This window comes from Myotis myotis, unplaced genomic scaffold (genome assembly GCF_014108235.1).
Source record: "Myotis myotis isolate mMyoMyo1 unplaced genomic scaffold, mMyoMyo1.p scaffold_m19_p_2, whole genome shotgun sequence".
Taxonomy (NCBI): Eukaryota; Metazoa; Chordata; class Mammalia; order Chiroptera; family Vespertilionidae; genus Myotis; species Myotis myotis.
The window spans coordinates 162,415,223-162,432,189 of record NW_023416324.1 but is presented as its reverse complement, the minus strand read 5'-3'; the positions used below and the strand labels follow the sequence as shown (position 1 = coordinate 162,432,189).

Sequence of the window (16,967 nt, the reverse complement as noted above, 5' to 3'; positions counted from 1 at the left end):
CAGTCAGCCTTCTTGTGGTTCTGGATGATATTCATTTTGTCTTTTAGTTGTAGTTTTAATGTGGTTGTGTGCGGCAGCAAGTTCAGGTGTTTACCTATGCCACCATCTTGGTTGTTCTATACTGTTTTTTAAATAAGACAAATGTTACTTTCTAAATAGGCAATCAAAATTTAATGAGGTTTGTGGTATTTCTATGGTAAAATGTTACGATAGTGATGAGAGAAATGACCTGGGGGTTCCTTACCATTGTTTGTTTGCCATTGCTTTTAAAAGATAGGTAAGTGCATGAGAAAACTGACTGAATTACTCTGGGTCCTAGTCGGCTCTTAGACTCAGGTTCTGGGTGCAGAGGAGATGTAGAATTCTGTAGATTCTAGAAGGTATAGAATATGAAAGAGGATAATGGGAAGATAGAGATCTTTATATGAATGAAGGGCAGTGTTGGGGTGGGAGAGGGAATAGTGAGATGGAAATAAGAAGGTCCAGCAGCTGTCAGCAACCTGAATGATTTGTTTATTGTCCTATAGTGTATTCTCGTTTCCCTCTCTACTTACTTGACTGATCTTGTGCCTGTAAATATAGAGAAATGCTGAAGTCATATATGGATTTTGCAAGTAAAATAGTGTTAGAATTTGAATTTTTCAGTACATTTCTTTATTTGGTATATATTGACATTTTAAAAATTCATAGTAAAATAAAATTAACTGACTAAATCCTTTTTTAGAAATAGTTGTTGATTAGTCATGCCATAGAAACACAGAGGTATATGTCTTCAAAGTAAAAGATAGTGAAAGTTAGACGTTATTTTACAAAATGACATTTGATATTTAGCAAAGATTTTTCTGACCTTGGGCACTTTTTTGTTTTGTTTTTAATTGATCTTAGAGAGAGAGAAACATCAACCAGTTGTCTCCTGTAGGTGCCCCAACCAGGGATCGAACCCACAACCTGGGTATGTTTCCTGATGGGTCATTGAACTTGCCACTTTTTGGTGTATGAGATAACACTCAACAAACTGAGCCACACCAGCCAGGGCATGACCTTGGGCAATTTTTTATGGAAAAGTATAGGTTAATAAATATCATAATGCATATTATTCTGGAATATAATAAAAATTCAATGTCTACTTTAACAGGCCAATAGCAGGATATGCTAACCTGTGTCCAAATATGATCTCTACCCAGCCTCAGGAGTTTATTGGGATGCTGTCTACAGTGAAACATGAGATTATTCATGCCCTGGTAAATTTTCCTGTTAACTCTTGTGTGTGTGTGTGTGTGTGTGTGTGCGCGTGTGCGTGTGCGCCTTGGTTTTCTGTTTATTGTGCTTTCATTTTGATGTATATATTAACATTTAAGATTATGTAGATTCTTAAATTCGTGTTCCATAAAACAGTTGATTAGGCCTTTGCCAGTAGAAAATTTCTAATGATTAGCATTTGAGCTAGGTTGAGTTATACTATTTAAAATAATTAAACAGTGCTCGCTTCGGCAGCATATATACTAAAATTGGAATGATACAGAGAAGATTAGCATGGCCCCTGGGCAAGGATGACATGCAAATTCGTGAAGCGTTCCATATTTTTACAGCCTAAGTGCCCATCAGCAAAAGAGTGGATTAAAAAACTGTGATACATCTACACAATGAAATACTATGCCGCTATAAAAAGGAAGGAACTTTTATCATTTGCAACAATATGGATGGAACTGGAGAGCATTATGCTAATCGAAATAATTCAGTTGGAGAAAGATAAATATCACATGATCTCACTCATATGTGGGATATAATGATCAACATAATTTGATGAACAAGAATAGATCGATCTAGAGACAAATGTTAGGGGAGGCAGGGGTTAGAGAGCAACTAAAGGACTTGTATACATGCATATTAGCATAACCAATGGACACAGACACTGGGGCAGTGGGGGTTTGCCCAGGATGGGAATGGCTGGGGGTGGGGGGCCAATTGGGGAAAAAGGAGACATATGTAAAACTTTAGACAATAAAAAAAATTAATAATAATTAAACAAATTAGTATATTAGGCAAATGGGATTTTTGAGAAAATAATTGTTTCTACAGAAAAAACAGTAATTTAGAAAAATTTACTTTCCTCTAAAATGACAACTGATATACTAATTATAGATCTTATCTCCTACAGAGATCTTATTTCTAAAAGTCCTCTTGGTCTATTTAGGCTTTCTAAGTGTATATGTACTAACTGATTCAGAACTTCTTTCATTTCCCTAATTTATCCAAAATAAATTTTGACTATGTGTCTAGGGAATTAAACAATGTTGCCTAAAATGCTAGGACATGTTCTTCTGATACCATCTGTGTATTTAGACAGTAGATGGAAGTAAATTTAAGAGAGAGAGTATTACACTGATCTAGGTGTGATTTTTTTAAATTCTATCACTAAAAATCTTTGGGATCTTGTGTAAATTACTTAGCCTTTGTAAGCCTCAATTTCATCTGTAAAATGAAGATATTAGTACATGCTACAATGGGATTTTTCTCTTGAAGATTATATAAGACAAAACATAAATGGGCCTGGCCCATGAGGTTCAGTGGTTGAGCATTGACCCATGAATCAGGAGGTCACAGTTTAATTCCAGGTCAGGGCACACGACTGGGTTTCAGGCTGGATCCCCAATAGGGAGCGTGTAGGAGGCAGCCAATTAATGATTCTCATCATTGATGTTTCTAACTCTCCCTCTCCCTTTCTCTCTTGAAATTTAAAAGAAAAAGGTTTTTTTAAAAGTAGTAGGAACTGAAATGTTTTTTGTTTTTTTTTTAAAACTTATAAATGGCTTAGCACCATGTCGTACATAATAAGGTGTAATAAAACTAGTGGCTATTATTTATTAGTTTTATTTAGTGAGCTATCATGTATGACCTTGAAATGCAGGCCTCACTCTCTTTTTTGGGGTGGGCCCTCAAATATTAAGGACATATATTAAGAACCAAGATGGCGGCATAGGTTAACGCCGGAGTTTGCTGCTTTGAACAACTACTTCAAAAGTGAAACCAAAAAACGGAAGGGACATCACCCAGAACCACAGGAACGCTGGCTGAGTGGAAGTCCTACAACTAGGAGGAAAGAGAAACGCATACGGACACTCAGAGGAGGCGCGGTGCTGAAGTCAAATTCTGAGGTGCGGAGTGCGAGGAGCGGGCTGGCGGCGGAGGGCGCGGTTGGCGTTTTCAATCGGGAGGGAGTCCCAGACTCTGAGCTCCAGCTACAGGCGAGTCTTTAGGGACCCAGACTCAAACGGGAGAAGCGGGACTGTCTGGCTTCGGTCAGAGCGAGTGCAGCTTTCTCTCTGAGCTTTGCAGCGGGTGCTGGGACTCAGAGAGGCAGAGCCCCTGGGGACAGGACTGAGACCCGCCATAACTGCTCTCTCCGGCCCACCCTGTTGATCCTGTGCGACCCGCCCCGCCCAAGCCCTGCACAGAGGCATTTGCCGGATAGCCTCAGGCAAAGGCTAGATTAGCACCTCCCTAGAGGACAGAAGCTCTCTCACTGCTGACACAGCTGATTCTCATAGCCACTTGGCCTGGAGGTCAAACCCTCCCTGGAATTAGCTACAACAATCAAGATTTAACTATAAGACTGCGCACAAAGACCACTAGGGGGTGCACCAAGGAAGCATAACAAAATGCGGAGACAAAGAAACAGGACAAAATTGTCAATGGAAGATATAGAGTTCAGAACCACACTTTTAAGGTCTCTCAAGAACTGTTTAGAAGCCGCCGATAAACTTAATGAGATCTACAAGAAAACTAACGAGACCCTCGATCTTATATTGGGGAACAAACTAGAAATTAAGCATACACGGACTGAAATAACGAATATTATACAGACTCCCGACAGCAGACCAGAGGAGCGCAAGAATCAAGTCAATGATTTGAAATGCGAGGAAGCAAAAAACACCCAACCGGAAAAGCAAAATGAAAAAAGAATCCAAAAATGCGAGGATAGTGTAAGGAGCCTCTGGGACAGCTTCAAGCGTACCAACATCAGAATTATAGGGGTGCCAGAAGATGAGAGAGAGCAAGATATTGAAAACCTATTTGAAGAAATAATGACAGAAAACTTCCCCCACCTGGTGAAAGAAATGGACTTACAGGTCCAAGAAGCGCGGAGAACCCCAAACAAAAGGAATCCAAAGAGGACCACACCAAGACACATCATAATTAAAATGCCAAGAGCAAAAGATAAAGAGAGAATCTTAAAAACAGCAAGAGAAAGAAACTCAGTTACCTACAAGGGAATACCCATACGACTGTCAGCTGATTTCTCAACAGAAACTTTGCAGGCCAGAAGGGAGTGGCAAGAAATATTCAAAGTGATGAATACCAAGAACCTACAACCAAGATTACTTTATCCAGCAAAGCTATCATTCAGAATTGAAGGTCAGATAAAGAGCTTCACAGATAAGGAAAAGCTAAAGGAGTTCATCACCACCAAACCAGGATTATATGAAATGCTGAAAGGTATCCTTTAAGAAGAGGAAGAGGAAGAAAAAGGTAAAGATACAAATTATGAACAACAAATATGCATCTATCAACAAGTGAATCTAAGAATCAAGTGAATAAATAATCTGATGAACAGAATGAACTGTTGATTACAATAGAATCAGGGACATAGAAAGGGAATGGACTGACTATTCCTGGGGGGGAAAGGGGTGTGGGAGATGCGGGAAGAGACTGGACAAAAATCGTGCACCTATGGATGAGGACAGTGGGTGGGGAGTGAGGGCGGAGGGTGGGGCGGGAACTGGGAGGAGGGGAGTTATGGGGGGAAAAAAAAGAGGAACAAATGTAATAATCTGAACAATAAAGATTTAATTAAAAAAAAAAAAAGGACATATATTGATTTACCTGAAGTATAAAATGTGGGGTTCAGGACTAACTTACCCTACTAGTCCAGCTCCATTTCCCTGTGCTTTTCTTGTCTGTATTTTTCTTAAGCATCAGTCTTTAAATCAGCAAATACATTGAATAACTTGGTGAAACTGTAGTGTAACCAAATAGTACTTATATCTTTCGAGTAAGGAGATTCCAAAATGAGTAATTTATTTTCCCTTTATTAAAAAAAGTAAGTTGAACCTGCTCAATTTGGTGAAAGACAAATGTCATTCTAAGTATCATTTTAAGCTTTAAGTTATAAAATCTATAGATACTTGAGAGAACCAGAGTAAAACAACAGGTTTTTAAGTCTAATCTATAGGTGGACATGAATACAGAGCTCCTAAACATGAGATAAATTAGGTTATGAATAGACCACAAAAGAAAAGGTTCACTTGGCCAAGAAATGTATGAGAAGGTATTCACACTTGCTTTAGTAGTCAGGTAATTTCAAATCAAAGTGAGACACCATTCAATGTAAAAACATGTATGAGAGTTAGGCAAATAGATTTCAAGGTAGTGGTTACTTCTGGGAAGAGAGGGAGGAAAAAGGATTAAGTAGTGAGGCTTCAGCAGTATTTACTCTGGAGTGTTTTATTTATTAAAAAAAAAAACAACCCTGAAGAAAATATGGAAAAACTAACATCTTAAATCCTTTTAAAGAGGATGCATAAGTTTCTGTTAGGCTTTTGAAACTTTTCTGTGTATTTGAATTATTTTAAAAATTGTAAAGCCCTACAAAATTTAAAGATTAGTTTAAATCTCAAAAACCATCCTGGAGGATGGAAAGAATTAAATGTTTAATAGCTACAGGTACTCCCTATAAAGTTAAGTATGTTCATAGCTCTCAACTACAGTCATCCATGGTACTTTAAATACTAGATAATCCTTCTGAAATATGAGTGCTTAGAAAAACTTTCTAGTTGATAGGGTGGGAAAAATGTTTATTTAGAATACCATAAAGGATGAGACAAATCATACTATTTTAAACTTTATGTAACTTCAGTGAATTTTATATTTAAAACTATTTAGATATTCTTAGCTGATTCCATTAAGTATCCTTTGCATCTTTAGAGGTTAAAAAAGAAGAAATATAGGAATAAAATACTAATATGGATTCCATTAATCATACCGGCAAGCATGAATGACACAGAGACCACAGTTAGGTTAGCAAAGAAATTTGCCAATGAAATTAAGTGATCATTTATGATTGTTAGTTATCTATAATAATAAAAGCGCAATATGCTATTTAGACCAGACATCCTTCTGGATGTCCTTCGGGTCCACCTTCTGGACGAAGCCAGGGCTGTGAGGGAAGTCCAGGTCCTGGGTGCCTGCTGGCGGCTGGAGGGAAGCCCAGGTCCCAGGTGCCGGAGGGAAGCCCGTGCCAACAGCTAGGGGAAGGAAGGCCTACTCTTGCATGAGTTTTGTGCATTGGGCCTCTAGTTTGAATATAAGCTGTAGCATATTCTCAATGTATAAGATATATATAAAGTAGTTACAGCCTGGCTGGCATGGCTCAGTGGTTGAGCATCAACCTATGAAACAGGAGGTCATGGTTTGATTCCCGGTTAGAGCACATGCCCGGGTTGCAGACTCAATCCCAGTAGGGGGCGTGCAGGAGGCAGCCGATCCATGATTCTCTCATTATGGATGTTTGTCTCTCTCCCCCCCCTCTTTCTTCCTCTCTGAAATGAATAAAAATTTTTTTTTTTTTTTTAAAAAAGTAGTTCCAAAAGTGCTTTGTTTTAGCTATTAGATTAGGAAAGAAAGCAAGAAAAGAAATAGGAGATATCAAATGTCAACAATTTTTTTGCCCACTTTCTCATGTTAATTGGAAGGGGAGGGATAGAGAATAGGAATTTTAATGTCTTTATGTGAAATATACATTATCATTAAAATTGAACACTTCTCTTTTTTTTAATATATTTTATTGATTTTTTACGTAGAGGGAGGAAGAGGAATAGAAAGTTAGAAACATCGACGAGAGAGAAACATTGATCAGCTGCCTCCTGCACACCCTCCACTGGGGATGTGCCCGCAACCAAGGTATATGCCCTTGACTGGAACCGAACCTAGGACCCTTCAGTCCGCAGGCCGACGCTCTATCCACTGAGCCAAACCGGTTAGGGCAAAATTGAACACTTCTTTAAAAACTATTTAAAATGTGATTAGAAACATAAAAATTCACATTGTAAAACAATTTTGGGAATGTGGGCGATTTTACACATTATCATATTAGCAAAAGAACCACAGCTAACATTTTCATATATGTTCCACTCTTTATCAAGTGTATAAATACACACACACACACACACACACACACCATACACACGCACACTCATTTCCACTTTTCTTAAGTGTAGATATATATTAAATGTGGATTTTGGAATCAAAGACACTGAAATTTTATGAATGTTCTTAGGAACATATTTGATCACTCACCCCCTACCCTACTCTATTGTTAATTTTTGTGAATAGTAGCATTTTCTGGATGCAGTTACAGAGTTTAGTAAGTTTATATGAAGATCTACTGTGATTAATACATTCTTAAACAAATAAATGCATTGTCTATACCCTAAAGAATATCTTTGTTACTGTTACTTATGGTTTCCTCACTTAATAATCTCAAGTAATTGGAATTTAAAATTCAAAAATATGGATTACTTAATTGTCCAATTTCAATATAAGAAGTTCCTGTAGAGGTACTGATGCTTCTGTGTGGTTATATCAGTGTTCTCTTTTGATAGCAGCATGTTATGATGTCTCTAATCAGAATTGATATTTTTTACTTTAAGACATTTCCAACTTTTTCTTATAGGGTTTCTCTGCTGGGCTGTTTGCATTCTACCGTGATAAAGATGGAAATCCTCTAACTTCAAGATTTGCAGATGGTCTCCCACTTTTTAATTATAGGTATTTGTTATTTTTATTCTTGTTCTCTTTTAGGAGAGATACTAAGACTTGAACCTGAGAATTGTAGCATGTTAAGTGCCATAAATAACAGTTGTTTTATGGCTAGCCTAAGAAAATTATAGCTATTAAAACAAGATAGGGTGTAAGAGGTCATTTAGCTTCACATACAAAGAAGTTTTAAAATTTTATATCATTAAATTCATCTCTTTTTTCCTTTATTGCATAAGAAAGTTCCTGCCCTCCAAAGATTATAAAAATATTACTCTAACCCTGGCTGTTGTGGCTCAGTGCTTGGAGCATCATCCAGTACAACGAACGCTGGTTGCAGGTTCAAGCCCAGTCTGGGTGCCTGTGCGAGGCAACCAATTGATGTTTCTCTCTCACATCACTGTTTCTGTCTGTCTCTCCTCTCCCTGCTTCTCTCTCTAAAATAAAAAATATTACCCTAAATTTTCTTACAATAAGTTATTATTTAATTTTTTGCATTCATAACTTTATTTGAAATTTATTTTTGCTTCATATATTTTGGTTCTTTATAGTAGGGGTGGGGAATGTCTGGCCTGAGGGCTGTATAAGGTCCACGAAATCATTTGGTTTGGCCCTGCCCAGGCAACCCCAGGCAGTACTTGAAATTCAATAAATCTAGGAGCTTTTTAAAGCAACATAAACTTATATTTAGTGAATTATATTAAGTGAATGATGTTATAAATACCAAATGGCTCTTGGCAGAAAAAAGGTTCCCCACCCTTATTTTATTTTATAAAATGTATTTATTTATCAGTACACAAGTCTTTTCTTTTTATACTTGTCATGCTATGAATTCACAGCTCAGGCTCCTGTCTCACACAGTGAGCTTCCCGGGGTGGAGCAGGCTGACGCTTTAGTTCAGCGGTTCTCAACCTGTGGGGCGAGACCCCTGTGGGGGTCGAACGACCTTTTCACAGGGGTCGCCTAAGACTATCGGAAAACACATATATAACTGCATATTATTTTTGTGATTAATCACTATGCTTTAATTATGTTCAATTTGTAACAATGAAAATACATCCTGTATATCAGATATTTACATTACAATTCATAAAAGTAGCAAAATTACAGTTATGAAGTAGCAATGAAAATAATTTTATGGTTGGGGGTCACCACAACATGAGGAACTGTATTAAAGGGTCGTGGCATTAGGAAGGTTGAGAACCACTGCTTTAGCTGAACCCAGGTACCTTTCTCTTTGGCTTCCTTCTTTTTCTGATCATTTTCCTTCACACGTTTTAGGAAGCTGTCACGGCTCTTAGGGTGCTTAATACGCTCAATGCGCACATTAATTCTCTTGGCAAGAATCTTGCCCTTAACTTGTTTGTTCACAGCAGTGCCCACTGCATGCTGGGTGACATTGTAGACTCTTCCAGTTTTGTCATGGTAACATTCATGGGCATTCCTTTTTTAACAGTGCCCATTCCTTTGATGTCCACAATATCACCTTTCTTGTAGATTCACACGTATGTGGCTAGAGGAACAACTCCATGTTTTCTAAAAATCCTAGAAAACATAGTGGGTGCCTCTCTTTCTCTTTGTGTTAGTCATTTTGGCAAATTATTGGAAGATGGCAGTTCTGGCTGAAAAGAAGATATATATATATATATATATATATATATATATATATACACACACACACACACACACACACACACACACACACACACACACACACTCTAGAGGCCCAGTGCACGAAATTTGACCTCTGCTGAGGGGTCCCTCAGCCTAGCCTGCACCCTCTCGCAGTCTGGGACCCCTTGGGGGATGTCCGTGACCCCGCGCTCCTTACCGCCCACCTGCTCGCTACTCCTTGCCGCTTGGCTTGCTTCTCCTTAGCGCTGCCGTGGAGGCAGGAGAGGCTCCTGCTACTGCCGCTGCGCTTGCCAGCTGTGAGCCCAGCTTCTGGATGAGTGGCACTCCCCCTGTGGGAGTGCACTGACCACCGGGAGCAGTTGTTGCATGGAGCATCTTCCCCCTGGTGGTCAGTGCACAGCATAGCGACTGGTTGTTCTGGTCTTTCTGCCATAATGGTTGGTTAGGCTTTTATTATATAGATGTGTTATATGTATTTTATTTATTTATTTATTTATTTATTTATTTATTTATTGAGAGGAAGGGAGAGCAATAGAGAGATAGAAACATCAGTGAGAGAGAACATCAATTGGCTGCCTCCTGCACACCCCTCACCAGGGGACCAAGTCTGCAACCCAAGCATGTGCCCTGAGCGGGAATTGAACCAGTGACCTCTTGGTGCATGGGTCGACACTCAGCACTGAGCCACACTGGCTGGGCTATATGTATATTTTTATAATTATTATGTCTTGGTGGATTGATTCTTTCATCATTAGAAAATTTCCCTATTTGTGTCTAGAAGTAATTTTTGTCTTAAAGTCTATTTTGTGTGATATTAATAAAATTGTTCCAGCTCTCTTTTGAGTACTGTTTGAATGTCATGTCTTTTTAATCCATAAAAGGATTAAAAGTTCAACCTATTTGTGTCCTTGAGTCTGAACTGTCTCTTGTAGACATATAATTGGATCATGGCTGTTGTTTTTTATGAATTCTTCTGGTGGCTGCCCAGTTGCTGGTTTTTGCCATGTCTGGACTTTTGGTTTTCAAGCCTGCCATAAGACAGGAGAGGGCATGGGAAAAAACCACAAAGCTTGCTGTTCTTACAATTCATTTTTCTTAATTCATCAGATTCATCAATTTTTAAGTGCTTCCTGGATTGCTGCAAGCCTTTGGTTAATTTTCAGAGTTCTAAAACAGTTGACTTGGTCAATTTTGCTACTTTTCTCATGGCTTCCACAAGGCAGAGAATTTTAAGAGGTCCTTACTCTACTATTTTTGCTGCCATCTGTCTGGAATTTATTTCTGTATATGGAACAAAATAGGGATTTAACTTTTTTCCTAGATGGATAACTGGTTTTATACAGTTATTATCTACACTAATAAAAGAGAAACATGGTAATTGGCGTATGACCGCTACCCTTTTCATTGGCTAATCAGCGAGATATGCAAATTAACTGTCAGCCAAGATGGCAGCCGGCAGCCAGGCAGCTTGAAACTAACATGAGGCTTGCTTGCCTCAGTGACGGAGGATCGTTGGAGGAAACCAACGTTCCCCGCCTGTGGCTGCAGGCCTCTGAGCGGGCAGTTTAAAAAACATTGTAACAAATACCGCCGGACTTCAGCCAGCAGATTCGCAACATTGTAAGCAAAGGCCAGAAACCTACTTTCAGCTGCGGAGGCCTAAGAGCTGGAGCCAAGCCTCAAGGTAAAGCTGGCCCAGAATAAAAAAAAAAAAGAAAAAAAGGAGCGGTTGGGAACTTCAGTCACTCCCAGCCTGAAAACAGCCCTCAGCCCCTCACCCAGACTGGCCAGGCACCCCAGGGGGACCCCCACCCTGATCCAGGACACCCTTCAGGGCAAACCAGCCGGCTCCACCCATGCACCAGGCCTCTACCCTATATAGTAAAAGAGTAATATGCCTCCCAGCACTGGGATCAGCGTGACAGGGGGCAGCGCCCAAACCCCCTGATCGCCCTGCAGCTCTGTGTGTGACAGGGGGCAGTGCCCCAACCCCCTGAGCAGCCCTGCTCTGTGCCTGATAGGGGGGAGCTCCCCAAACCCCCCCCCCCCTCACGGGCCCTGCTCTGTGTGTGACAGGGTAGAGCCATAACCTCCCCATCAGCCCTGCCCTGAGTGTGAGAGTGGTGGCACCCCAACCCCCTGATTGTTCCTGCTCTGTGGGTGATAGAGGGCGGTGCCCCAACCCCCTGATGGGCCCTGCTCTGTGTGTGATGGGGGCAGCACCCCAACCCCCCTGATGGGCCCTGCTCTGTGCGTGACGGGGTGGCGCCGCAACCTCCCCATTGACCCTGCCTTGAGTGTGACAGGGGACGGTGCCCCAACCCCCTAATTGGCCCTACCCTGAGTGTGACTGAGGGTGACATCACAACCTCCCAATCTGCTCTGCTCTGTGCATGACGGGGTGGCGCCCCAACTCCCCAATCGGCCCTGCTCTGAGCCTGACCAGGGGCTGCACCTAGGGATTGGGCCTGCCCTCTGCCACCCGGGAGCAGGCCTAAGCCAGCAGGTCGTTATCTCCCAAGGGGTCCCAGACTGCGAGAGGGCACAGGCCGGGCTGAGGGACCCCTCCTCCCCCCCGAGTGCACAAATTTTTGTGCACCGGGCCTCTAGTGTAAATTATACTTTCCCACTAAATTAAAGTGTCATCTTTTTGGGGGGTTTAAGTTCCTTTATATACTTGAATATGTCTCTGGACTTGCTTTTTCCCCCAATAAATGTCTTAAAAGGAAAGAATTCATTGTCATCATAGCCAAAAATTGGCTATATGGACTTGAGCAAGTTACTTCATCTCTCTAAGCTTCTGTGTGTTTATCTATGGCAGTGGTTCTCAACCTTGGCTGCACATTAGAATCACCTGGGAATCTTTTTAAAATCCTGATTTCTGGGCCTCATCCTCCAGAAATTCTGTTTCTTTGTTATGGGGTGGGGCTACAACATTAGTAACAAAGAAACAGAATTTCTGGAGGATGAGGCCCAGAAATCAGGATTTTAAAAAGATTCCCAGGTGATTCTAATGTGCAGCCAAAGTTGAGAACCACTGATCTATGGCATGGTGATGACACTCTCATGATGTTGTTGAAAAGATTAAATGAGAAAATGTTATCAAGTACTTTTATGAACTTGGTACATAGTAAGCTCGAATATTTTAATTTTATTGATATTCATAAAATTAAATGAGGTAAATTTACCTCACATTTAATGAGGTAAATTTGCAAAAGTGACTGTCTTCTTATCCTTTAATTACAGTCTTGGATTATATCAATGGAGTGATAAAGTAGTTCAAAAAGTGGAGAGATTATGGGATGTTCGAGATAACAAGATAGTTCCTCACACTGTGTATCTCCTAGTAACACCTCGTGTTGTTGTAAGTATTACTAAATTATTAACGTCACATGAGCCATCAGCTCTTCCTTCATAGTGGTCCTCTACTAATCATTATTGTTTAAGAACTATGATTACATTTTAGAGCCTATTGTAGGAAAAAGATTAGAAAGGCAATACAATAAAGCTACCCTCCCAGAGAAATCTGAGGAAATGGAAATTTGGCAATGACTCCTGGTTCCCCTTCTACCCACTGCTTTAAGTCAGTGCTCCTCTGTTTTCATACTTCTTAGCATTACTGGCACTATTGCATAATTGGGGATCACTTAATTTGGAGTCTGTATTAGTCAGAGTTCTCCAGAGAAACAGAACCAACAGGATGTGTTGACATGGGGGGAGGGAGAAGAAAGAGATTCATTTTAAGGAATTGGCTCATGTAATTGCGGAGGTTTAGAGAATCTACAATCTGAGAGAGTTGGCTAGCAGGCTGGAGACTCAGGGAAGAGTTTTAATTTGAATCCAAAGGCAGTTTCCTGACTGAATTCCTTCTTGCTCAGGTAAGGTCAGTCTTTGTTCTAAGGCCTTTAACTGATTGGATGAGGCCCATCTATAAATTTGCTTTACTCAAAATCCACTAAGTTCAATGCTAATCTCATCCAAAAGCATCCACATAGAAATATACAGACTAATGTTTGACCAAATATTTAAGCACTGCGGCCCAGCCAAGATCACATAAAATTAACTATCACACGTTTATGTAATGACAGAAACTTATTCTCCCTTTCTTCCTCCTTGACTGAACACAGCTCTAAGAGTCTTCGGAATTTTTACATCGCTCTTGGCATATTTTCCAACCCTGGAAGTCTCTAACTGAAGGACAGGCAGAACCAAATGAACAAAATTATATTCTTAAAAAATTATTTTTAAATATTTTATTGATTTCAGTGAGGAAGGGAGAGGGAGAGAGAGGGGGAAACATCAATGATGAGAGGGAATCATTGATCGGCTGCCTCCTGCACGCCCCCTGCTGGGGATGGAGCCTGCAACCCAGGCATGTGCCCTTGACCAGAATTGAACCCATGACCCTTCAGTCCGCAGGCTGACTTTCTATCCAATGAGCCAAACCGGCTAGGGCACCAAAGTAATTCTTTAATTCTTTATTACATATACTGTGATCATTTGCCATTATCTTGTACTTTTGTAGGGCTTATATTTTTTTCTGATTTTAAGGATGAAGCAAGAAAACATTTTAACTGTCCAATTCTGGAGGGAATGGAACTTGAAAATCAAGGTGGTATGGGCACCGAACTCAACCATTGGGAAAAGCGGTTATTAGAGGTAAGTTTACATTAAAATTTTACTAAATCTGTTTTTTCTTTAATATGTTACTAGACATATTTTTTCTTATGGTAAAAAGTCATTCAAACAGTATAATAATGTATACTAGTAAAATTAAAAAAATGTCTCTTTTGCCCTTTAGTTTTCCAGATCCACTTTCCTGAAGTAATCACTTTTTAAGTTTTTTGTATATCCTTTCAGAAATATGAACTAACATATATACTTTTTAAAAAATGGTTCGTACATTTCTACAACTTTCTTTAATGATATTTATCTTAAACATTTCTCCAAGGTAGTAAAGTGCTTCCACTGTAATGCAATGTATGCTTTCCTAGAAAAACCTCTTCCTCCAAAATTGAACACTAAAAATAACAAGGCTTGTGGGAAAAACAAATACCAGAGCACTAATAAAAGCAATAAGTCATAATAAAAGTGCTAGCTTGGTTTAAAAAGACATATATTTCCAATAAATAAACTATATTTACTCTAGTATTTCTTTATATTGAACAACAATAACAAAAAGCAGTGATAGTTGGATGGGAGACTATAAATCTGAGCAATGGAAGAAAATAGTAAAATTGTACAAAGATTAGAGAGAACCATGCAATAAGCACTTCAAGCCATGTAGAAGAGCATGGAGGGAACGGACATCCTGCACAGTATAGCATTTCTCTGTCACTGTGTTTAGCTGCCTTAGTGTGCTTTGTATTTAGCTGCTTTTGCTCCATTGCACAAAACATTAAAATCCAGGGGGAAAATCATTATGAAGCAACACGATCCTTATGATGATGATGATGATGTTGTTTTCTTATTTACCAGGCTTACATGAGCTCATTCACATACAGAAACACATGCTTTAGTAGAATAATCTGTATATTGGATCTGTTCATTTTTTAATAGCTACATATTATATGAACAACATTCCTATGCTAATGAATAACTTTTTAATTTTTAATTTTAAAAATATTGCAGTGAGCAACTTATTTAAATCTGCAATGTCTTCTAGGAGTGTTGTTCTAGTGGTGGTAATTAGGTTCAACTAAACAATCAAATTAACAAGACCTAAATAGTCCACATTGAAAAAACATTCATGTAGAAGGATAGAGGAAAGAAAGCACAGCATGCCACCATGGCCATCAGGCATTTCTCTTATACTCCATACAGCAGTCTAAGAGTTATCCATATATATAACTTGCAGAACCCTGTAAGGGTCATACCCATAAAAGTCACTGCACACCCGGAAGTCCCAAATTGTGGCTTACCAACAGGTGTTCTGTTCACTTATAGTAATCCCATATCCAGACGCATATCAGGAGGTCTTTTTCCCTGTGTACTGTTGCTGGTAACTCAGTTCACATTCCACCTTTATTAGGTTTCCAGAAACCAAAATTAGGAAGTTAACTCAAGGTCAAATTTCTTTATATAGAAAAAGAAGAGATAAATCCCTGTAAGTGGAGTGTCTTGCTCAAAGGAGATTATATATATAAAAGATGTGACACCAAAAGCATAAGCAACCAACGAAAATAGACAACATGAACTCCATAAAAAATTAAAAACTTTTGTGCTTCAAAAGACACTAGCAGGAAAGTGAAAAGACAACTCACAGAACGGAAGAAAATATTTGCAAATCATCTGTCTGATAAGGGTCTATAATCCAGACTATATGAAGAACTCTTATAACTCAGCAATAAAGCATGGCTAACAGTGGTTGAGCCTTGACCTATGAACCAGGAAATCATGGTTCAATTCCCAACCAGGTCACATGCCCAGGTTTCGGGCTCATCTCCAGTGTGTGTGTGTTGGGGGGGGAGGGGGGGGGGAGGGGCTGGGGGGCGTGCAAGAGGCAGCCAATCAATGTTTCTATCTCTCCCTCTCTGAAATCAGTAAAAATATTTAAATATTTAAAAATTTAAAAATGGGTGAAGGATTTGAAAATTATGCTTACATGTGTCATGACCTGAGTTGGTAAAACTGTGAAAAGAATAAAATTAATGCTTGTACTGACTTTATCTAGATGACCACAAGTAACAGTGATGGAAACTTACTAGAAGCGACATATATTTCTCTCGTGGGAATTTCAGTTTATTTTCTTTAAGCAATTTTATCAAGTGATTCCCTTTAGAAAGCTATAAATTGGCCAGAAATGAAAGCTTATTTACTTTTCAGTAGATAGTAATAATTTTATTAATTTCATCAACTTATACCTTTCTCTGAAGTCAACTTTGTGTCCTTGACCTATTTTTTAAAAAGGTGATATTAAAGTGCTTGAGAAGACCATCTAGTGTTCAAATTAAAGATTGGAAGAATAGTCAGAGCTGCCCAAAGATAGAATACGCCTTCTTAAGAGGCAGTGAAGTCCTTATCGTTAGGCAACCTACTGGTATAAATTTTATGATATGAATTAAAACGCTGGGTAGATAGTAGACCTTGATGGTATTTTAGGTCCCTCATGCAAATCCTTTGATCCTGTGATACGTGTTTTGCATATTAATGTATATTTCTTTGATCACAAAGTTGAGGGTTATGAAAGCATTTTTGTGTAATTCAGGTAAGTATTATCTGGGCATCTGTCTCAACTACCCATTTTGCCTAGGTAGTGTAATATTTTTACAGTATTCCTGTTTCAATGTATTTATCCTCATTTTCATCACAGAGTTCTAAATGCTGGCTGTCTACCATTCAAACAAAATTGGACACAATGTAGACATTTGAGGCAGAAAGTAGATTTTAAGCTTCGGTCTTGTCATTTTAAACAAGACTTCTGTATTTCACTATTTTAAGTGAATACTTCATGAGCCTCTCATACTTATGACATTTTAAATATACATCAACGTAATGATGGAAATTATTGAGATTGC

General features: G+C 39.2%; 1 protein-coding gene and 1 non-coding gene across 4 annotated transcripts in view; both read left to right on the top strand.

Moving 5' to 3' along the window:
- LMLN (leishmanolysin like peptidase) overlaps window positions 1-16,967 on the top strand; it is a 73,361-nt gene that overhangs the window by 23,423 nt on the left and 32,971 nt on the right. For all 3 annotated transcript variants that reach the window (XR_004974172.1, XM_036350855.1, XM_036350856.1), the window contains 4 exons: window positions 1,136-1,241; window positions 7,733-7,827; window positions 12,697-12,814; window positions 14,002-14,109. Coding sequence is in view for 2 of the 3 variants with exons in the window: in XM_036350855.1 (XP_036206748.1) it covers window positions 1,136-1,241; window positions 7,733-7,827; window positions 12,697-12,814; window positions 14,002-14,109 (427 nt within the window). In the remaining variant the exon portion in view is untranslated. The remainder of the gene's footprint in view (window positions 1-1,135; window positions 1,242-7,732; window positions 7,828-12,696; window positions 12,815-14,001; window positions 14,110-16,967) is intronic.
- On the top strand, window positions 1,479-1,585 carry LOC118677795. The gene has a single exon (XR_004974521.1). It is a non-coding gene; the product is annotated as a U6 spliceosomal RNA (small nuclear RNA).